The sequence below is a fragment of the Lutra lutra genome, chromosome 17, assembly GCF_902655055.1.
Source record: "Lutra lutra chromosome 17, mLutLut1.2, whole genome shotgun sequence".
NCBI classification, from domain to species: domain Eukaryota; kingdom Metazoa; phylum Chordata; class Mammalia; order Carnivora; family Mustelidae; genus Lutra; species Lutra lutra.
Window position 1 is genome coordinate 10,712,000 of NC_062294.1, and position 24,278 is coordinate 10,736,277.

At 39.5% G+C, this 24,278-nt stretch overlaps 1 protein-coding gene across 2 annotated transcripts in view; it reads right to left on the reverse strand.

Moving 5' to 3' along the window:
* Positions 1-248: 248 nt before the first annotated feature.
* CNTNAP4 (contactin associated protein family member 4) overlaps positions 249-24,278 on the reverse strand; it is a 249,365-nt gene continuing 225,335 nt past the window's right edge. Inside the window, exons 22-24 of one of the 2 annotated variants that reach the window (XM_047712348.1) lie at positions 7,150-7,371; positions 6,732-6,803; positions 249-2,527 (exon numbers count right to left, since the gene is read on the reverse strand). In XM_047712348.1, coding sequence (XP_047568304.1) covers positions 2,334-2,527; positions 6,732-6,803; positions 7,150-7,371 — 488 coding nt within the window. In that variant the 3' untranslated portion in view covers positions 249-2,333. The remainder of the gene's footprint in view (positions 2,528-6,731; positions 6,804-7,149; positions 7,372-24,278) is intronic. The other variant, XM_047712349.1, reaches the window with a different exon arrangement.

The window sequence follows — 24,278 nt, forward strand, 5'->3', positions numbered from 1 at the left end:
AATACAGTTTGACTGCCTTTGCTTGTTATAATCAATAACCATTTTTTTCCTGTCATTTTTGCATCCATTTAAAAATAAAATGCGTAGGAAATGTAGTTTTTGTCAACAATTCATAATAATCACAGGATATACCAAAAGTTTAAAAAACACAGACCACCAGTAAAGAAGGTGAACATCTACACATCTTTTTACTGTTTTAAGAAAATGAAAATCCAGTATAATTCCCTCATTTTAAACTTTTATACAACATCTCTTAAAATATATTCTGCATTTTACTTCAAAAATGCATTTTATTAAGAAAAAAAGATGGAAGAGATTACAAATCAGGACATGAAAATCAGGACATAAGATGAATCAATGCGTTTGGATGCCATAATGGTGCAGGTTCCAGGAGTGCGGACCACACAGAACCATGAGGTTTCCCCATCTGTAAACCTGTCTACATCTCCAACCGGGCTAATGCGGCCACTAAATCACATGAGCACTTGCAACAGATCAGGGCTGTTACGATGTTCGTATTTGGCTTTGCATCAAATAAAAACTACCATGTCCATGTTTAATCCTTCAAGTCTTTCAATTAAAAAAAAAAAGTGTGCCCTTTATCAACATAGGTCCTTCATAAGCTACTATGTTAATCATATCCTATGACTTAGTCAAGCATTTACAGAAACAGTAAAATGGATAAAGAGCTATGGGAAAGACGAGCAGCTTCCATAAGGAAGTTAAGAAGGAAAATACGATGCTTAGTTTATGTATTTCCAGATTGTTCCGGTGTGGACACACGAAGGAATCCAATTTTTCCTTGCCAGGCACCTAGAACGTGTGATCATAAATAGCAAAGTGCCTTTATTACATAATCAGCTTATGAAATTTCAAGATGACTACATGCACCCATCTTGTCTGCTTTGCCTCAAAATCCATATTGCAACAAGTTTCCTAAGGTTACTGATAATCCTCTGCTCTCTTGGTATGTATACACACGCCCTAATCAGAATGTACTAGTCAGTAGGTTATACTGATTTTTGGTACTTTTTAAGAAATCACCCCGTCACCATAAATGAGACACCACAGAATGGCGGGCTTCACACAGATCATAGAATATGCCGCCACCCCTTAGAGTGAGGGTCCTTAAACCGCTCCACTGGCTTTGGTGAAAGGGGGCATGTTGCAGTTTCTACTTTAAAAAGTCTGTCCTGGGGGTCAGTGCATGGAAAAATGTATGCCTGAAGGGGTATACATTTTAGAACGGGGAATGGAGTGCTCCACCTCAAACTGTCTCTTCTTCTTTTTTTTTAATACATAAGGAACATGCTCCACAGAATATAGTCAAGGGAGATCAAAGAAAATTTGGTGACAGGCTTTAGAAAAACAGAAGTACAAACATATAAAGAAAACTGGCATAAGGCTCGGGGAAAGTATTCTCAGAAGTACATTTCATACGAGACATTACAGTTGTAAATAAAAATATTTTTTTGGCATTGTTAAGAATTGTGTTTTTTATATCAACAAGTTTAGTGGTTACAAACACTTCACATTCTTTGGGAAACTGGCGTCATCCAGCATCTTCCCTACTGCCAGCACCGAACACGGACAGCAGAGGATGAGAAATTTAAAAGGCAGACATCACACACGGACAACCAATGTACTCTCTGAGTCTTGTCACATATGGATTTTACGTTCAGAGCTGAAGTCTGACACTCCAAACCTAATGTGTTCAAAATCATTAAGAAGAGTCAAATAGAAAAAGAGCACTACGATCAAACCAATGACAACAAAACATCTTTCAAGACTATTGATAAATTGTATTGAATGTAATACAGAGAAAGGCAAAGGGTTGATATACTTTTGGCCACTGAAGATGCAAACGCCAGCCAAACGGGATCTGAGAAGCATTTCCAGGCCTATGAATAACACCGCGAGGGACACTAAAGCAAACACAGCGCATGTTCTCAAATAAAGCAAGGTCGTTATAGTCCAATTTGGATTTTTTACCTCTAACAAAACTGATGTATCACATGATTGAGAGACCAGGGCTACAGTGCTCACATTCAAAAACCGTAGTCATCAAGCGAGTCAAACTTCTGTTTTAGATCCTATCAGAACAGTTGGAAATTAAGAGCAATAGCAAATTCTTTGTTCTATGGAACGACTGCTATGGGAAAGACGTCACTGCACGAGGCCTCCCGAAGCCACCTCGAGTCTGGCTATGGCAAGATGGCAGAGCTGCAAATCCAGTGCCTGTACGTTCAGTGAAAGAGCGTTTTCTTGTCCACTGAGAGCCCCTGGCTATTAGAACAGACTGTCGGAACTGCAAGTTAAGTCACAGCCGCCCATCAGAAGAAGTACTCTCTCTGATTTTCATTGACTGCGCTTTGTACATTAAGCTCACTTTTCAAAACAGCCTCGGCACTGTCTACATTCTCTGACCTTTTTGCCTCATTCCTTTTGTATAACCTTTTCTGCTGATAAATGCGAACGGCTATGGCAGCAATGCACAGCAAGATAAAGACCACAACAGCTATCAAACCTAGCGAGAGAAGAGAAAACAATGCAAAATCAGAATTTTTGTCCACATGGAAGCCCTGCTGGCTTCATTGCTTAATAAGTCATAATACAATTATTTTCCACATAAACCGAACATCTGGTATCTACAAATTAAAAAATACCCCAAACTTCAGGTATTTCTGGATTGGGTGGTATCGTAATACATTGAGTTTGTTTCCGAGTTCCGTCAGCCTGGTAGGTTTGCCTTGGTTTACTCTGCATGCGTGTAATACTGGATTTATTTAGTGCATTTCCATTTATTTTAAAATTTTTTAGTGTGTTTACATTAAACACAAGATGTTACCGACATGTCTGTAAGACCATGTGATCATGGCATATTAATACACAGATTTTAATTATTTTAAAATTATAGAGAGTAGTAATTATAAAATGACTAAATGTGCTTTTGTACTTAAATACTTAAAGATTGTAATTCAGTTGATCTGCAATAGTTCGTCATACTGCTGATTAGTAGGAGGACCAGGATATAGGTATCTGACTGATCCTGATTAGTGAAATATATTCATATGGATAATATAGATGATTTAGCTTATTTCTATATGAGGAATATTGATGTTCTGAAACATCTGGTTATAAATCAAAGTCTTAAATACCACAACTGTTAACTATACCAATATATGGGTATCAATCTTGGCATTCCATTGGGCTAGAAGTTCTTCAAAGTGTGATCTGTGAGTCCCTGTTGGCCCCCAGGACACTTTGAGGAGGTCCACAGGGTCAAAGCTATTTTCATAATAATTCTAAGATGACTTTTCCATTGTGTTGACATATCCATTGCTAATGTAAAACAAGGTTGGGTAAAATTCCTGGTACCGTAGCATAAATTAAGACAAGGCTACCAAACTATGACAGCCGTCATTGAATTCATTTACACACTGCCAAGCAACCCTGGAAAAAAAGAAAAAAAGCTAGCTTCACTTGAGAGTGCCCTTGATGAAACACTACAATATTTTATGAAATCTCAACCTTTGGCTTTTTGCCTTTTTAACATTTTGGACCATGAAACAGAAAGTACTTGGGGTGTATCTCCCAGTATGGTGGCTGTCCCCAAGAAAAGCACTTGTACCCAGGAAAAGGTGACTTGTGAGCTCAACTAGGTACTCTTTGCTTCATGGAACACCATTTTCATTTGAAAGAATGACTGACAAACCGTGGTTGTTTTGACTCATACTCGACAGATACTTTCTCTGAAAATGAGTGAAGTAAGCCCATCACTTCAAGAAAAAACAACGGACAATATATGTTATCAGTAATAAAAGTCAAACTTTCCAATGAAAAATAGAATTTGGAAAACCACTGCCCGTCACTATGAATTTGAGAGTTTCTTAATACTTAGACTTTTCTGATAAGAACAGTGGGGGTGTTAATGGATATAGTTGTTTTTAGACAAAAGTAGGCATGGTGGAAATAGCAAGGTGGGTCACCTGTCATATTGTAAAGCTAGGATTCTTCATTCCTGTTTCAATTAGGTGCGTCTAACTTGAATGGAGCCCACCAAGACAACACACTGAATCATTGTTACCAGAAGCTGTGATTTCTCACCAACCGCAGCTGATTCCTGAGCACATGATTCAATGGGCAGATTCATTACATCAAATCAGAGTATTGCCAATGGCTGAGCCGACTGTCGGCTGGGTCAACCTTACCTGAGAAGGACAGCAATTCCTTGCTCATAAATTTAATATAAATGTGACACCAAATTCTGTACCTGAAATCTAAAAAATTTACTGATGGGCATGGTTATTTTATTAGTAGTAGTCATATTAATAAGTAGTAATTTTATTCAGAATATCTAATTGCTTTCTATATTTTCCTTTCATCAGTCGAGTTGCTATAAATATTTCTATTGTTTGGTATCTTGTTATAGGCCTCTGGTATCAAGAGAGATATTCTGAATAATTTCAATGTGAAAAACTGATGAAGTCCATTATGGAGAGCACGCTACAGCAATTAGAAAATAAACATCAACATTACAGTGGCCCAGACAAGACATCCAGACAGTCATAATCGTGAATGGACTCTGGAAATAGTTTGTTCCATGTATGTGATTTATCTCCTTTAATTTGGGGAAGGTATTATGTCTGGATGTGTTATGTCCAAGGAAAACCTTGATCTAACCTGTTTTACGTCCCCCCAAAATACACTAAATTAAATATGGCCAACCACCGTGCTCTATGACATTGCCATCTGAGGCTCTGTGTGAATGTGTTTTTATGAAGAAATTTCGTAGCTTTCTCTTTGTCTAAATCTCACCATCCGTATCTGCATAGCTCGGCCAGAAACCCTGTGTAATATCTGGGTCACCAGTTTTAAATGTCTTATCAAACAATTTTCCTATCTTAACATTATTCAGTGTTTGTAAGTGAAGAGAAAGATCATCTAAAATGTAGAACATAGGGTGATTAGCCAATTGGGAATTTTAGATGGATTAATTATTGTTACACAGTGGATGCAATTTAGGAGTAACTAGACGACGGGTGAAACATTATATCACGATGCTACCAGACGGAGAAACACCCCAGAGGATGTATTCTGTGACTGAGCAGATAAATCGCACGTGGTCCCAGACAAGGCCTTCGGCGCTGGAACGGCCACGCCCAGCTGCTCTGCTCCTGATGCTTAGTCTCTGCAATGACCCAAAGCAGACATGACTGGATTCCCAGACCCTCAGTTCCTGGGCTGCAAACTTGCCACGCTGTCTTTCTCTGTGTTCTGCCTTTGAGCCAAGCGAGCTTTCACAGGTGACCCCTAACTTGTTTTCATTCCAGAATAACATAGAATGACTTACCAACACACCCCTCCTTTATTCTGTAAGTCCTGCCAATGATCTCTGCCCAAAGCGAAATATTCTAAAGATTATTTTGTTTTAGCACTGGCTTGACTGTCCAATCACTCTCTACGTGTATCTATCTCTCTTTCTATATCGTCTTATATCTATACTAGTTAAATGTATAAACGAAGCACCATTATGAGACTGAGACAATCTGTTTAACAAGGAATCCTAGTTTAAAACGTGAAACACATTAAATGCTAGAGCTTTGTATGAGTTTTTAACCATATAACATATTAATAATATACTCAAGTATTTCTTTTAGGTATTTATTAACCACTCTTCTAGCAGGTCTTACTGTTGTTTGCTTGGTTGGTTTTTTTGCTTGTTGTATGACTAAATGGGAATTCTATCTTATGTATCTTTAATTTCCACCATTAATTTGATAAAAGAAAAATACCCAAAATAGCATGGGGATGTTAATATCCTCACAAAAATCTGACTAGTACTATTGTCTATCTCAGTAAAATCCCAACTTCTTAAAAGAAGTTGATGTCTGGATAAATAAAGGTGTAAAAAATGGAACAGAATGGATCAGTAAAAGCCCACATATACTGCCCAAGTAAAAAAGTAATTATAGTATCTGGCAATGTAATAAAATAACTGTTTACTTTTTACGTTCTTATCCTATGCAGAGCGTGATTAATAACCTTCTTAAGACCACTGATCAGGGAGAAAACTAGATATTTGGGGGGCTGGTTTTAAATAAATTATGTCTCGGAAAATATACTGTTTCATTGCCAGCAAGAAATATTTTTAAATTTGGGGGGTTAATTCTGCAATTTAAAATAACTTTGAATCACTTTTATTCCTAGCCTAATATTTGACAAAAATGCAACTAAAAATGTAATATTCATTGATGTGACCTAAACCATGGAACTATCCACTTTATCGAGCATGGCCACAACATAAAATATAAGTTTTTCCTACTGTTTACATAAACTCTTGCAGAAGCAATACGACAAATTCCAAGAAGCCAACAAAAACAGTACTGCTTCCTCCAGTATATTCAGATTTCCCTAGGGATTGCAGAAGGCCACTTTCAAGCTAAATGAGAACTCATTTTTACACAGTTTAGCAACTATTCCTTGAGTGTGGTGCCTTGGTGAAATTATCCATTATTTATACTGAACATCTTCAAGGAAGTCGGGAATTCAAGAAGACTCTAAAAGGCAATCCAGTATAAATAAGAAACCAACCCCGCTGACCTAAGGCTTCAGTGCCTGACCCTGTATGTGGATGTATGTGGATTCTTCATGGTTTCTCTGATGCTAAATATTTGTCACTTCTAGTAATGGGAGGTATCAAAGAAGAGCCCATCCAGGTTTTCTCTTACCTCCAATCACTGCAGAGTCACTTCTGATCGCATTAGCATGGGGTTGTCTGTCATCTCTTGTTCCCGAATGATCTGTAGTGAAAGGATAAAAAAAGGGGGGAATGGAGTGATACAGCCAAGCAAAAGAGGAAATTTTGGAAAAATAAAAATCTTAAAACATTTTAAACCAGAGCAGAATTAGCAAAGTCAAGGTGGGATCTCTACGGACAATTTTTTTTAAGCTCAGAAGTGTCAACTGCAGGGCTCACGTGAAGAAAGCCCTGAGACTCTAGAGAAGAAATGGGAAAGACAACTGGACGTCAAACTAACAGCCAATTTTGAGAAGCCGCCTTGAGAACACGCTGCCGCAGCAGCATCAGAGTGCTCAACGTCCAGGGGACCGGTGTGTTTGTCACTGTGTAAAGGAAGAGCCACACACCACCTGCAAACGAGTGTGTCCTTTCTCTCAATGTGGCGTCAGTGCCGGCCTGGGCCATACAGCTGGACTCTGTCACATGTCCCGAGACGGTGATGGGGGCCGGGTGGCTGGGCTGTAGCGCAGCCTTCAGCGGGGCCACGTGGCTGAGCTGCATGGCAGAGAGACAGCCCAGGAAGCCCTGTGCGCCGGCCAGTGCCGTCTCCTGGTCTATATCACTGTGTTCTGTGAACCCAAAGAAACAGCAAAATGTTAATAACCGTGCGAGAGTGAACAGGCAAGGCTACACACAGAATGTTCGAGTCTGGTAATACAACAGTGACACATATGCGAGAGACTAAATTCTCCTTTTTTGTCTTTATTAAAAGAGTCAGATCCAGTAAGTCTCTCTGTGACTACTGTCGAGCCTCTCCAAGTGAATGAAGGCAAGTTTTAAGGATGGCTAATTTGATATGATGTGGTGAACATCGGAAGTGATTGAAGTCTCCCTAAGAATGGGCCAGGTTTTGAACTGATGAGGGTTTGCGAGATGGTAAATTGAAGCATAGATCATTAACATGATTTGTGATAGGGCGTGGGAGTAAGAGAGTAAAGTGCTTCCTGATTTGGAAATAAATTCGGCTCAGCTTGTGAGACGTAAATATGAAAAGCACAGAAGTTAGATGGAAAATTGAGCTTCTAGAGTTCCCTTATCCACTGCCCAACCAGACGATTCGGTCTGGCCTGAAAGCTTTCCTGTACTCTGCGACCCCAACCAAACACGCAGGGGGATGTTATCATGGTGGTGGAGGCTACACCCCAAAAAGTCCCCCTAATGACTCAGGCACAGCAGTGAAAACGTTCATACCTCGCTGCCTTTTCTCCCTCTTTCCGTGCTGCCTGTCACTCAGACATGTGCTGTCCCCTCTAGACAGAAAACCCCTCCCCCGCACCAATGGGAGCTTAGTTTATCTGCGACTACGGTGGCACAGAGATTGGTTTGAATGTCAGAATGTTAATTTACAGTTTTACGGTGAAGACTATATTTACATTTTATGCGTGGTGAGGCTGCAGTTGACACCGGGCGAATGACCCATGGAGTTTTAGAGTTCAAATGCTGTCGGACTACAATGCGCGCCACCTACCCATTGTGACCAGAAAACAGCAGACTCCTCTCACCTGCTCTGCATGTACAGGGAGGGACACAGGCACAATCTGCACTGCTCTCTCTCTCTTTTTTTTTAAAGGATCATAGGTATGAAGTATTTATTGGGTGCTATGAATGCGCTCAGCACTGTTGTCAGGGATTTGTGTGCTCGTGTTTGCAGCTCCCAGGACCCGGGTCTGCTGGCAGTGGTACAGGCGCGACACGTGGGGTCAGAACCGCAGTGACTGCTGGAGGCTGGGGAGCCGTCGGCATTCTGAGTTGGGCCTGTCAGGCTCCAAGCCACAAGGTTCTGCTACTTATGAACTGCTTTCTGATTGACACATTGTTTTCTCTCCTCTGTTCCTATCTTCCGCAGTGCCTCTTATTTATTTTGTTATTTTTTTTTGGCTTGAGAGCAGCTAGTCTTCAAGTGACTCTGGACAATTCAGCTCTGATTGAACCTACTTGTTATGGTAAGAATTCTGAAGAACGCCCATTTTGTTCCATTTCCAATCACACTTTATACCTAATGATAAAAATGCTGATTAAGGGGTGCCTGGGTGGCTCAGTCATTAAGTGTCTTCCTCCGGCTCAGGTCATGATCCCCGGGTCCTGGGATTGAGCCCTGCATCAGGCTTCCTGCTCAGTGGGAGGCCTGCTTCTCCCTCTACCACTCCCCCTGCTTGTGTTCCCTCTCTTGCTGTGTCTCTGCCAAATAAATAAATAAAATCTTTAAAAAAAAAATGCTGATTAGGGGCGCCTGGGTGGCTCAGTGAGTTAAGCCGCTGCCTTCGGCTCAGGTCATGATCTCAGGGTCCTGGGGTCGAGCCCCGCATCGGGCTCTCTGCTCAGTGGGGAGCCTGCTTCCCCCTCTCTCTCTGTCTGCCTCTCTGCCTACTTGTGATCTCTGTCAGTCAAATAAATTTAGAAAAAGAAAATGCTGATTAAATGGTGAGTATCAAGAACGTCATCCTCCAGTCTGAACAGCAGAGGGACGACCTTCCTCTCCTGCTGTGGGGGACAGATACATGGCACTCGGGCTAAAGCATTCTCCGTCAGAAGGCCAAGTTCAGACCACCAGGCCATCCCACATCATTGCACAAAAGCGGGCTCCCTGGACCCAGAGGTGACCCTCAACCCCCAGCATCATGCTGTTACTAGAAGCCATTCCGTCCATGTGCAGAAGCCAAGAACTAACTCCCAACACAGAGCATTCGCTCACTTGAATGGATAAACATTCAAATATATTTATGTTTAGAAAGACAGCGTTCTTGCTTTGGGTTTTTTTTTTTTTTTTTACTTTAATAAGAAAAGAAAACATACATTAATACAGCATAACCAAGACAGTGCTTTTCACATTTATTCCACCATGTTAAAATCTGGATTACAATTTCTGTAGACTTTTAAAAAATCTTATCTTTTGAACTAGAAAAAAATCTCAATAGATAAGATTCACTTCTCTGGTACAAATCTGATAGGAGATGAATTTTATTTTACTTTTTAAAAAAGATTTTCTTGTTTGGGAGAGAGAGAGAAAGAGCTAGTGGGATAAAGTGCAGAGAGAGAGAATATCCCAACAGATTTCCGCTGAGCATGGACCCCAACAATGTGGTGCTTGATCTCACCACCCATGAGATCAGGACCTGAGCCAAAAACTAAGAGCTGGATGCTTAACTGACTGAGCCACCCAGGTGCCCTGAGATGGATATTAAAAACTATACCTTCAAGTCCAAAACATTTTACATATTACAAGTTACTGTATAAAATACTTTAAATTCTAAAACTTAAGGTGGGCAGTTAATCAACTGATACTTGTTTTAAGAGCTACCAAGACAGGAAATAGATTCCCTGCATATCAGGCATCTCACATTCTAGTAGCAGAGACAGAAAATAAACACAGAAACAGGAACGAGCGGTGATGATCCAGAAACCACGAGAGTGGTGATGATCTGAAGAAATGACTTAGAAAGTGTGATGGAGTATGTCTGGAACAGAAATTTATCTGGATGGAGTAGGTGATTTTTGTGTGTCTCTTTTAAGGTTGACTCTTCACAGTCCTGTTCCCTTAGGAATCTGTAGATATCATTCTAGCATCTTCTGGCTCTATTACTTTTCTTCCTCAAAATTTATTAAAAATTTGATGATTCCGGAATTTTGCATAGAACATGGTGGGCCCTTTTCATGTGGTGACACAAAGACTTTCTTTAGCCTAGAAAATTTCATACATTGTGCAAACAACTATCGCGTCACCTTCTTTTTTTTTTTTTTTTTTTTTTAGCTTTAATTTTACAGAGAATGAGAGAGAGGGAGAATGAGCAAGAGGCGTTGGGAGGAGGGGAAAATCCTCAAGCAGGTTCCCCACTGAGCCCGGAGCCCGATGCAGGGCTACATCTCACAACCTGACCTGAGCTGAAACCAAGAGTTGGGCACTTAACCAAAGGTACCATCAGGCGCCCCATTCGCCTCCAACTTTTTTCATCTTTTTGGTCTGCTGATTTTTCACACGGGGTCTCCTCTGCATATTCTAAGGGATTTTACTCTTCCCACCTGACTTTTATTATTTAGGACTTAATTTTGTGTGAGTCAAGTGCTTCATTCACTTGATCTTCTAGGTGATGAATTAAAGTTTCAACAAAGATCACTCTTTCTTACTTTGACATTTTTGGTCTGGAATAACCATACTTTTTCGTTCTTCCAGGTCTTTTGGTTGCTTTGCTAAAAGCAAGTGCTCTTACTAAGTTTCATCGTGATGGTGTCTGTTTCCCTGAAAAGGCTTATTATCATAGGGAATGATTCTGGTGGCTTTGTTTCTTCTCCCATTTTATTGTTAAATCTTCATCTTCTTGTTCTTCTTGTTCTTCCTCTTCCTCTCCTTCTCCTTCTCCTTCTTCTTTTTTGGTTATTACATCTTCTTAAGAATGGAGTTGCTTTTCTCATCTGCTAGGAGCTTTTCAGTCACTGACGTCCTGGTGGCTGACAATGGAGAAGGTAGACCATGGAGTTGCCCCATGCCAGTGACGGTTGTAGGCCAAGGACTCATGGAACCTCCAGACAGAGAGGACTCAAACTTCAGATCATCCTCTGCAAAACTCAGGAACTCCTCAAGTTTCAAGTTGCTCCCTTCTTTGGCAAAGAGGGTAAATGGGCACAGTGACATTTTCAATGCTGACCTCTCCCCATGGGGTCCAAAGATATCTGCAAGCCAAGCATTTCCAAGTGGAGGGGAGGGATCTATACAATTTAGGGTCTGCCCTCCAAGACTTCCCTAGGTTGGCCCCTAACTCTCTTCCAACCAGAGGTCAAGAGTCCCCCAACACTTTCTTCACTGGCAACCTCCAGGCTTCCCCATGCCTGCTGGGCTGGACCAACAACTCCTATATTCAGGAGAGTCAATGGGTGGGAATTAGAACCAGGAGGAAAAGCATAGCACAGGCTTCTTCAGCTACCTCCCCAGAACTGAGTCTAAACAAAATGAACAGCTATACTATGTTGTTCATAAGCAAAACTGGCCTTAGAAATACATGGCATTAGATATCTTGCTGAACATTGACAATTGTGCTAATTAAAGCCAATGAGAAAAATACCTATCTTTACTATTATCTGACTCCTGAAATGCCAACACCATTTAAAGATTAGAACAGGGAGGATGGAGGAATTGAAGACCGACATCTGCTTGACACAAATCCTGAGAGGACTCAATCATGTTTTGGATATTTCTGGTTATAAAAACCCTTAATGGACTCAGATTTTTTGATAATCTTGCCTATAAAAAATTAGCCTCAACTGTATTTTCTAACAGAGGGAATGACTTCTGCTTTGTTAAAGAAGAAACTTTTTAACAAAGAGCCTACAAGAAAAATCAGAGTACCAAGGAATTAAAACTCGTATGAGGAGTCTTTCTATACCTGGAAAGAGGACTGTTTCTGGAAAGGCCGTGAAGTAAATGGAAGAACATCTGAAGGAGGGCTTCATGGAAATTCTTGTGGCTCTCATTACCAAACTAACAGAAAACCTCAGAAAACAAAACCAAACAGGTTGGCTATACCTAGCAAGAGGGACCTTGTTTCAAAAGAATCTCAGCATCTTTAACACGTAAAGATAAGGGTAAGAAGGCTTGTCAGAACATGGCACACTAAGTCAGAGGGGGAGCATGGCTAAGACCCAGCACGGCATCTTCATCATTACATGCAATTACGACCAGGATTCGATAGTGCAAAAGTAAAATGGCAAAGCAGTCAGCAAATGCTACATGGATAAGGAAGCAGTTATTCATAAAATGGATTTATATGCCAACCAAACCTACTGCTCAGAGATATAACCTTGAAAATCTGATTAATACAGAAGCTATTTATAGTTCGATATCTCTGGGCAACCCGTACTTCTCTTTTGCTTTGAATGTAACCTGTCTTAAGTGTCACGGACATTTACAAAATCACAGGGTCCCTTAAGGAATCTAATCAAACTGTCTTATGTAGCCCCTTGGCTTTGAAGTGGGTTTTACATAAAGTATCACCGAGACTGACGTTTGTTCCTATAGCTCCTCTATGAGATGGAGTAGACACTCTCTTCCCTCTGACCACACACTTTATTTACATCTGGCCTAAATCTCCGCTGCAGAAATCTGAGCTACTTCCTGGCTCTGCAGCCTCAGAAGAGATCAATGATCCCTACGGGTCATTGCCTCTAAATATACCAAGGCTACTGCCCAGCAGAGAATGACTGAAAAACATCTGCAGGCTTTTAGAAAACTCTTCTAACAGAAAAGCAATCCATAAACAGAACTCAGAACTTTATTTTACAGTGAGTTTTGGATGTAAAAATGAAAGTAATGCAGACAGTTAATTATGCAGGAATGTGAGCCATTCCTGTCTGAACCCGCCGGGTTCTTCCCACTCGATGAGGGACCAAGGGATTGCTGCCGGTCGGTCGGCGTTCCGGGACCAATAACAGATCTGACACAAACAAGTAAAGTGAAAGTGAAGTAAAACTTCACTCCGCCTTCGAACAGAGATTCTTCCATCATTATATAGTGGGTTAAATCATTCAGGAGGTGAGCACATTTTTCCGTGCAAGGTTTGGTGCAATCTCAAGGTTATGAAATGGTCTTCACTGAGTTTCTTTTTTCGAGTGTCGCATTGTGACCCAACGAAACCTTAATGAGTTAGCAAAGCAACTTTATGCCTTCATAGTTCCTCAGATCAATTACATCTCTTCTTACATGATGTTTAAGTTAATAGTTCTCCTAGCGGAGCTGATGAGGAATCGTTCACCTCGACATCAGTCCTTAATACACGTGAGCAACATACTTAATAGAGAAAGGACGTCAGACTGTTTGCCTTTTCAGAAGGAAGACTGGAAAGAAAAAAATTGCTTCTCCTCTGTCCTCCAGTGCTCCTTTTACAAAGGAAACGGACCATAGGAACAAAGTTTTAACTCCAACCCTCATTGACAAGCATTAGTAACAGTTATCAAGCAAGGAGGGTAATTTTTAGGTAATAATATCAAATTGTACTATGATGACATGGAAACCAGCTCTAACCTTCTATTATACCCAAAAGACAACACTAGCAGAATTCACATTTCACTGCTCTTATTTTCACGGACCAGTCCCATAGCTCATCACTAGGCTGGCCTGGCCCGCATCTCCTTGCTTTGTGCCCAGAGCTCCTGTATGCACGCTCCTGCCAACCTCATTCTCTCTTCTCTTCCATCAGTTCCTGCTCTTTAATAAAGTCACTCACACAACAGTGTAATTCCCTGACAATGGCTTTATTTTTTTTACTTATTCCTGGTGCATGTGCATTTTAAAGCATGTCAATAATTAAAGAAATAAACAATTGCCTTCTCTTTTTTATTTTAGGAATGATTCTAGTTTTATCATGGTACAAGGGTGTCTAGCTTTGGCAGCTGATAAATATATAATTTGTGATTTGTGACTTTTGCTTTTATCATTCAGTATTTTCTTTGAAGTGTAAGGAGAGCTCTGTTTTCTTATGTTTGCCAAATGAAAGCGATGAGGGCGATAGGAGCAAACCCGTCCTTCCTACCTGGAGCACATCCTTGTGGTTTTATGAGTCTCTGACAACATCTCAACGTCTACCACACCACGTGCTCTATAATTAAAATCAGATCCGCGTTTCAGCAACCTGAGTGTTCTCTGGGTTTGGGACGGGACACTTTGATCTATGCTCCTGTATCAGGATGAGGAGAAGGGTGTTTTTAAGCTTCTAGGTACGGCCGGTTCAAAATGATGCCATTAATTCTATGGAAACAATTAGAGCCTCCACAAGGATGAAGCCGCTCTATGCATCAAAGATAGTCTATGACATTATAATTGTTAAAATATTCAAAAATCCACCTGATGAAGAAAAGAAATTGAGACTTCTTACTGCTCTTCTTCTAAGCTGTACTTCTCTTTTAAAATCTGCTTTTAAAATAACCGCTCTCTTAAGTGTCATATCATAATATAATTACATAATCAGGACTTAGGTCATCTGATTTCTCCTTGCCTCTAGGCACTGAAGTGAGTTTTACATAAAGGATTCCTGACACACTAGAAGTTGTTCCTCCAGCTCTCAGTGGAAACTGGCTGTCCTTTCCTTGCTGACTACAGACATTATCTACATGTGGCCTAATCTCCACTTCAGTGATCTGAGCTACCTCCTGGCTCTGTGTCCTCAGGAGAGAGGAATAATCACTATTTTTTTAAAGATTTTATTTATTCATTTCGACGCGGGGCTCAATCCCAGGACACAGAGATCATGACCTGAGCCTAAGGCAGACACTTAACCAACTGAGCCACCCAGGCGCTCCAGGAATAATCACTATTGATCAAGACCTCTAATGTGCAAAAGCTACCACTCAGGTAAGTGAAAATCATCCATTTTTTACTAAAATAAATCAGAAATCTATTATAACATATAAAAGTATCTAGACACAGAATTCAGAGCTTAATCTCACAATGAGATACGGATATGAAGAGCAGATTTAATGTACTCTTGATCATAGGAAGATCCGAACTAAGCTGCTTGCCTAAAACCTTGATCTTCCCACCACACCTCCCAGCTACTAATGATTATTATTGTCAAAGTTACTGAGTCCTTAAATTAAATGTAATAGGAAGTTAGAGATGGTTTCCATGTTTTCATAATACTGTTTGATATTATTTCTAAAATTTACCTTCTTTTTGAGTATCTGCTTATAATGTTTGTTCAGTGACAATAATCCAAAATAATGTCCATAGTTCTTCCTAAATTTAAGAAATGAGTAATGGAGAAAGTTGAAAGAAGGAAAATAGGTCCTTGTTTCTGTGTTTCCATCTATAATAGCAATGAATGGTCATATCCTTCAGGCTTTGGTTGAAAAGGCAGACAAAATATACAACTCCAAAAAAAAAAAAAAAGATTGATGAGTGTTTATATTCTGCTCCCTTAAAAGAAATATTCAGAAATCATAAAATGACACAAATATTTTAACTCATTTTTATTTGGGGGGCTATTTGGAACTATTTTATCTAAAGTGATATAAGGCCCATTACACTAAACTGCATACACAGGAACATTGTGTGTATGCTCACTAAACAAAAGCTCTGTGAGGGCAGACACAATGTCCACTTTGCTGAATGGCATTCTCTGTGTACATAACAGGTGATCACAAAGTATGTGCTAAATGAATCTGTGGGAGGTTGCAATAAGGCTTGAGACAAGGACCAAACCAGGCCCTGACTTGTACCTCCTTTCAGGTCCGAATAACCTAACAAAAGATTTAGGATGGGAAAAGTTGAGTAGCACTGAGAAAGGGTATGTGCTATGTGTTGTGCACTCGCCTATGTGACTTCCCACACGCTTGCTAAACAAATGAGAACAATTCGGTTGGGGTCAAAAGTTCGTTGCTGGTCCTTGCTGCCCTAGTACTGCTCATAAATTACTTTCAGGTTTGCTGTTATCAATACAGGACAATTGTACTAGCATCAGCCGTTTGGCGTCACAAGGTCTGCTTATAGTCAATGGTGAAACTTATTATGGGAACTCGTGGGTGTTTAACTAGACACAGGTGTATTGCTTCTCCTATCACTCTATATATGGCCTTAATGCTTTGAATAAACTTAGCACTGTTGGACATCCTCCTCAGTGCTCCTCCTGCCCCCATGTCTCTGCTTCTCGAGTTCTTTTCTTCATCCTCTTACCCTCGCGTTCCTGGTCGATTTGTCACGCCGGCCGTGACATGAATCTAAGTGAAATGAGCTTCCAAATAGAAAAACATATTTGAACAGGCCCCTCCCCCAGAAGATCAATGGGAAACCCAGCCAGGACCAAGTTCATCTACCAAGGAGTGCTGTTTCAATACCAAGGAGAGCGGCAGAATTCCAGAGGAGAAGAAAGCAAAGCACGGAACTCATGGCTTTCTCCCCATGATTTTTTAGCCTTGCAGTTAATTTAATTTTTTTTTCTTTTTCAATTTTTTTTTTCTTTTTCTCTTCTTCTGCTAAATTTTTTTAACTTTTACCGTTTTCATTTTTTAACGTTTTTTAAATAGTTTATCTAATATATATATTTTTTTCCTCTTTTTATATTTTTTCTTTATCGGCTTTCTTTTTTTAATAGTTTCTTTTTTTTTTTTTCTTTCTGAACCCCTTTTTATCCCCTTTCTCCCCCCTCACAATTCGGGATCTCTTCTGATTTGGCTAAAGCATATTTTCCTGGGGTTGTTGCCACCCTTTTAGTATTTTACTTGCTCCTTCATATACTCTTATCTGCACAAAATGACAAGGCGAAAAAATTCACAACAAAAAAAAGAACAAGAGGCAGTACCAAAGGCTAGGGACCTAATCAATACAGACATTGGTAATATGTCAGATATAGAGTTCAGAATGACGATTCTCAAGGTTCTAGCCGGGCTTGAAAAAGGCATGGAAGATATTAAAGCAACCCTCTCGGGAGATATAAAAGCCCTTTCTGGAGAAATAAAAGAACTAAAATCTAACCAAGTTGAAATAAAAAAAGCTATTAATGAGGTGCAATAAAAAATGGAGGCTCTCACTGCTAGGATAAATGAGGCAGAAGAAAGAATTAGCGATATAGAAGACCAAATGACAGAGAATAAAGAAGCTGAGCAAAAGAGGGACAAACAGCTACTGGATCACAAGGGGAGAATTCGAGAGATAAGTGACACCATAAGACGAAACAACATTAGAATAATTGGGATTCCAGAAGAAGAGGAAACAGAGAGGGGAGCAGAAGGTATATTGGAGAGAATTATTGGAGAGAATTTCCCCAATATGGCAAAGGGAACAAGCATCAAAATTCAGGAGGTTCAGAGAACCCCCCTCAAAATCAATAAGAATAGGTCCACACCCCGTCACCTAATAGTAAAATTTACAAGTCTTAGTGACAAAGAAAAGATCCTGAAGGCAGCCCGGGAAAAGAAGTCTGTAACATACAATGGTAAAAATATTAGATTGGCAGCAGACTTATCCACAGAGACCTGGCAGGCCAGAAAAAGCTGGCGTGATATATTCAGAGTACTAAATGAGAAAAACATGCAGCCAAGAATACTATATCCAGCTAGGCTATCAATGAAAATAGAAGGAGAGATTAAAAGCTTCCAGGACAAACAAAAACTGAAAGAATTTGCAAATACCAAACCAGCTCTACAGGAAATATTGAAAGGGGTCCTCTAAGCAAAGAGAGACCCTCAAAGTAGTAGATCAGAAAGAAACAGAGACAATATACAATAACAGTCACCTTACACGCAATACAATGGCACTAAATTCATATCTCTCAATACTTACCCTGAATGTGAATGGGCTAAATGCCCCAATCAAAAGACACAGGGTATCAGAATGGATAAAAAAACAAAACCCATCTATATGTTGCCTACAAGAAACTCATCTTAAACCCGAAGACACCTCCAGGTTTAAAGTGAGGGGGTGGAAAAGAATTTACCATGCTAATGGACATCAGAAGAAAGCAGGAGTGGCAATCCTTATATCAGATCAATTAGATTTTAAGCCAAAGACTATAATAAGAGATGAGGCAGGACACTATATCATACTCAAAGGAACTGTCCAACAAGAAGATCTAACAATTTTAAATATCTATGCCCCTAACGTGGGAGCAGCCAACTATAGAAACCAATTAATAACAAAATCAAAGAAACACATCGACAAGAATACAATAATAGTAGGGGATTTTAACACTCCCCTCACTGAAATGGACAGATCATCCAAGCAAAAGATCAACAAGGAAATCAAGGCCTTAAATGACACACTGGACCAGATGGACATCACAGATATATTCAGAACATTTCATCCCAAAGCAACAGAATACACATTCTTCTCTAGTGCACATGGAACATTCTCCAGAATAGATCACATTCTTGGTCCTAAATCAAGTCTCAACTGGTATCAAAAGATTGGGATCATTCCCTGCATATTTTCAGACCACAATGCTCTAAAGCTAGAACTCAGTAACAAGAGGAAATTTGGAAAGAACCCAAATACATGGAGACTAAACAGCATCCTTCTAAAGAATGAATGGGTCAACCAGGAAATTAAAGAAGATTTGAAAAAAATTATGGAAACAAATGATAATGAAAACACAACGGTTCAGAATCTGTGGGACACAACAAAGGCAGTCCTGAGAGGAAAATATATAGCGGTACAAGCCTTTCTCAAGAAACAAGAAAGTTCTCAGGTACACAACCTAACCCTACACCTAAAGGAGCTGGAGAAAGAACAAGAAAGAAACCCTAAACCCAGAAGGAGAAGAGAAATCATAAAGATTAGAGCAGAAATCAATGAAATAGAAACCAAAAAAACAATAGAACAAATCAATGAAACTAGGAGCTGGTTCTTTGAAAGAATTAATAAGATTGATAAGCCCCTGGCCAAACTTCTCAAAAAGAAAAGAGAAAGGACCCAAATAAATAAAATCATGAATGAAAGAGGAGAGATCACAACGAACACCAAAGAAATACAGACAATTATAAGAACATACTATGAGCAACTCTACGCCAACAAATTTGACAATCTGGAAGAAATGGATGCATTCCTAGAGACATATAAACTACCACAACTGAACCAGGAAGAAATAGAAAGCCTGAACAGACCCATAACCGGTAAGGAGATTGAAACAGTCATCAAAAATCTCCAAACAAACAAAAGCCCAGGGCCAGACGGCTTCCCGGGGGAATTCTACCAAACATTTAAAGAAGAACTAATTCCTATTCTCCTGAAACTGTTCCAAAAAATAGAAATAGAAGGAAAACTTCCAAACTCATTTTATGAGGCCAGCATCACCTTGATCCCAAAACCAGACAAGGATCCCAACAAAAAAGAGAACTACAGACCAATATCCTTGATGAACACAGATGCAAAAATTCTCGCCAAAATACTACCCAATAGGATTCAACAGTACATTAAAAGGATTATTCACCACGACCAAGTGGGATTTATTCCAGGACTGCAAGGTTGGTTCAACATCCGCAAATCAATCAATGTGACACAACACATTAATAAAAGAAAGAACAAGAACCATATGATACTCTCCATAGATGCTGAAAAAGCATTTGACAAAGTACAGCATCCCTTCCTGATCAAAACTCTTCAAAGTGTAGGGATAGACGGCACATACCTCAATATTATCAAAGCCATCTATGAAAAACCCACCGCAAATATCATTCTCAATGGAGAAAAACTGAAAGCTTTTCCGCTAAGGTCAGGAACACGGCAGGGATGTCCGTTATCACCACTGCTATTCAACATAGTACTAGAAGTCCTAGCCTCAGCAATCAGACAACAAAAGGAAATTAAAGGCATCCAAATCGGCAAAGAAGAAGTCAAACTATCACTCTTCGCAGATGATATGATACTATATGTGGAAAACCCAAAAGACTCCACTCCAAAACTGCTAGAACTTGTACAGGAATTCAGTAAAGTGTCAGGATATAAAATCAATGCACAGAAATCAGTTGCATTTCTCTACACCAACAACAAGACAGAAGAAAGAGAAATTAAGGAGTCCATCCCATTTACAATTGCACCCAAAACTATAAGATACCTAGGAATAAACCTAACCAAAGAGACTAAGAATCTATACTCAGAAAACTATAAAGTACTCATGAAAGAAATTGAGGAAGACACAAAGAAATGGAAAACTCTTCCATGCTCCTGGATTGGAAGAATAAATATTGTGAAAATGTCTATACTACCTAAAGCAATCTACACATTTAATGCAATTCCTATCAAAGTAACATCCATTTTTTTCAAAGAAATGGAACAAATAATCCTAAAATTTATATGGAACCAGAAAAGACCTCGAATAGCCAAAGGAATATTGAAAAAGAAAACCAAAGTTGGTGGCATCACAATTCCGGACTTCAAGCTCTATTACAAAGCTGTCATCATCAAGACAGCATGGTACTGGCACAAAAACAGACACATAGATCAATGGAACGGAATAGAGAGCCCAGAAATGGACCCTCAACTCTATGGTCAACTCATCTTCGACAAAGCAGGAAAGAATGTCCAATGGAAAAAAGACAGCCTCTTCAATAAATGGTGTTGGGAAAATTGGACAGCCACATGCAGAAAAATGAAATTGGATCATTTCCTTACACCACACACGAAAATAGACTCAAAATGGATGAAGAATCTCAATGTGAGAAAGGAATCCATCAAAATCCTCGAGGAGAACACAGGCAGCAACCTCTTCGACGTCAGCCGCAGCAACATCTTCCTAGGAACATCACCAAAGGCAAGGGAAGCAAGGGCAAAAATGAACTTTTGGAATTTTATCAAGATCAAAAGCTTTTGCACAGCAAAGGAAACAGTTAACAAAACCAAAAGACAACTGACAGAATGGGAGAAGATATTTGCAAATGACATATCAGATAAAGGGCTAGTGTCCAAAATCTATAAAGAACTTAGCAAACTCAACACCCAAAGAACAAATAATCCAATCAAGAAATGGGCAGAGGACATGAACAGACATTTCTGCAAAGAAGACATCCAGATGGCCAACAGACACATGAAAAAGTGCTCCATATCACTCGGCATCAGGGAAATACAAATCAAAACCACCATGAGATATCACCTCACACCAGTCAGAATGGCTAAAATGAACAAGTCAGGAAATGACAGATGCTGGCGAGGATGCGGAGAAAGGGGAACCCTCCTACACTGTTGGTGGGAATGCAAGCTGGTGCAACCACTCTGGAAAACAGCATGGAGGTTCCTCAAAATGTTGAAAATAGAACTACCCTATGACCCTGCAATCGCACTGCTGGGTATTTACCCTAAAGATACAAACGTAGTGATCCGAAGGGGCACGTGCACCCGAATGTTTATAGCAGCAATGTCTACAATAGCCAAACTATGGAAAGAACCTAGATGTCCATCTACAGACGAATGGATAAAGAAGATGTGGTATATATACACAATGGAATACTATGCAGCCATCAAAAGAAATGAAATCTTGCCATTTGCGACGATGTGGATGGAACTAGAGGGTATCATGCTTAGCGAAATAAGTCAATTGGAGAAAGACAACTATCATATGATCTCCCTGATATGAGGGAGAGGAGATGCAACATGGGGGGTTGAGGGGGTAGGAGAAGAGTAAATGAAACAAGATGGGATTGGGAGGGAGACAAACCATAAGTGACTCTTAATCTCACAAAACAAACTGAGGGTTGATGGGGGGAGGGGGTTTGGAGAGGGGGTGGGGTTATGGATATTGGGGAGGGTATGTGCTATGGTGAGTGTTGTGAAGTGTGTAAACCTGGCGATTCGCAGACCTGTACCCCTGGGGATAAAAATATATGTTTATAAAGCTGTAAAAAAAAAAAAAAAAAAAAAAAAAAGAAAGGATGAATACCCAAGTTTTGTAGCAACATGGACGGGACTGGAAGAGATTATGCTGAGTGAAATAAGTCAAGCAGAGAGAGTCAATTATCATATGGTTTCACTTATTTGTGGAGCATAACAAATAGCATGGAGGACAAGGGGAGATGGAGAGGAGAAGGGAGTTGAGGGAAATTGGAAGGGGAGGTGAACCATGAGAGACTATGGACTCTGAAAAACGATCTGAGAATTTTGAAGGGGTGGGGGGTGGGAGGTTGGGGGCACCAGGTGGTGGGTATTGTAGAGGGCACGGATTGCATGGAGCACTGGGTGTGGTGCAAAAATAATGAATACTGTTATGCTGAAAAAATAAAAAAATTATTAAAAAAAAAAAAAAAGAAAAACATATTTGATATACGTGGGGCCATGACAAAGTCCTTGCAGGCCTCCAACTAGAGGAGAGTAACCGACCTAGGGCCCTCTGAAACCTATCTTTATATTTGGGCCGAGGCCATGCCTCCTGTGGGTGGCTCCCAGTGGTGGCTGATCACAGCAGGGATTCCTAAAGCAGGCTCATTCTTGGGAAATAGGAGATTCTTCTGACGGCTGGCTGACTCAAGGGCTCCCAAAAGACTGCTCAAACCTTCTGACATGACACAAACTTCCAAGATCCTTCTTTTTCATTCTCTTTTCTTCATTAGGAGGCACAGTTGCATGGCCATCTGATGGCTCTCCACTCTTGACCAGCTCCCACCTCACTTTCTTTTTTATAAGTTGTTCCCTGAATAAAATCCTCACATGGGTGATTTTGACTTTGTGACTGCTTCTTGGAAGACCCAGCCTAATGTAATAAGAAACTCTAAGATTGAACAAATCTCTGGAAAATTAACAGCTCCATTTTTGCATCTATTTTACTATAAATTAATATACTATGTTAAAATGTAATAATATACTACATACATTTAATTGTAAATTCCTATACCACACCAAATTTGACCATAAATTATTATTCTCCTTTGAATTACAAATGACTTGAATAGGGGATTAGTCCTTGGTCCTTGGTCAAGATCCTAACCTTAGGTACACACCATATAAATTCTTACCTATACTTTTAGGAGAAGAATTGATTCAGACTATAAAGTTCATTGCTGAATCTGGACTTTAATCTTATTTTTCAGTATGAGTCATATGCATTTTAATAATATGCTATTCTTGAATAAAAACATTAACATCTTTAATTCCCTACTAATCTCCCTCCTCATTTACAAAAAGGGAAACAAATATTTATATAATGAATGTTATTATTCTACTGTTTGATTAATACAATCCTCCTAATAGAATGCAGATAAGTTTCCCAACTGTTTTGTAATATATTTAACATATTTCTACTCACAAAAGGTATTTTCATCAGTAACTGTGGCATTAAATTTGAAGATTTTATTCTTCAAAAATATGATTGTATTAACATTATGCATGACTGTTAAAATTTTCTATCTTGTATTTTCCATTTTTATGTAATGCCTCATCTCAGACCCTGCTAGACTGAGGAACTCTTGAGATCAGGATTTGTTATATTTATTTGATTTTTTTATTGCTATAGTCGAATTTACATAATTTACATGATGACACTCACTTGGAATTTTTCAGGTAAGCTTCCAAATATCTAAGAAGTACTTTGCACACATCCACTCTAGCATACTGAGAGAACATTGCAACTCATATTTCCCGTTTGTTTGTAGAATGAGAGCACACAATTTCGGTGCTCATCATAGTCCTAGAAAACCTATACATATTCATAAATTTAACTATTAACCTTCTCAAGGACCAATATTTTGATCACTCACCCACGGGTTTAATCAAATATTTCTCAGAATTCTGAGATTATGTTCAGGAAATGTAAGGAATAATTAGTCAAGGTACAAATAACTGAAGAGTTCAAAAAATAAAAGATTCCATTTACCGTCCGAGGGGAAATATTCCAGACTAGCATCAAATATCAATCAAGAGATGAACATTGGACTACAAGAGGTCCCCACCCCCACCAAATCATGTTAAGTATCACTCTTCTTTATAATTTACTTATAACTAAAAAGAAAACCCTTTCAAAAGGTACTGCTCCTCTTTCCACTTAGTCCTTGTTGTTAAGTGTAAAAAAATGTATAT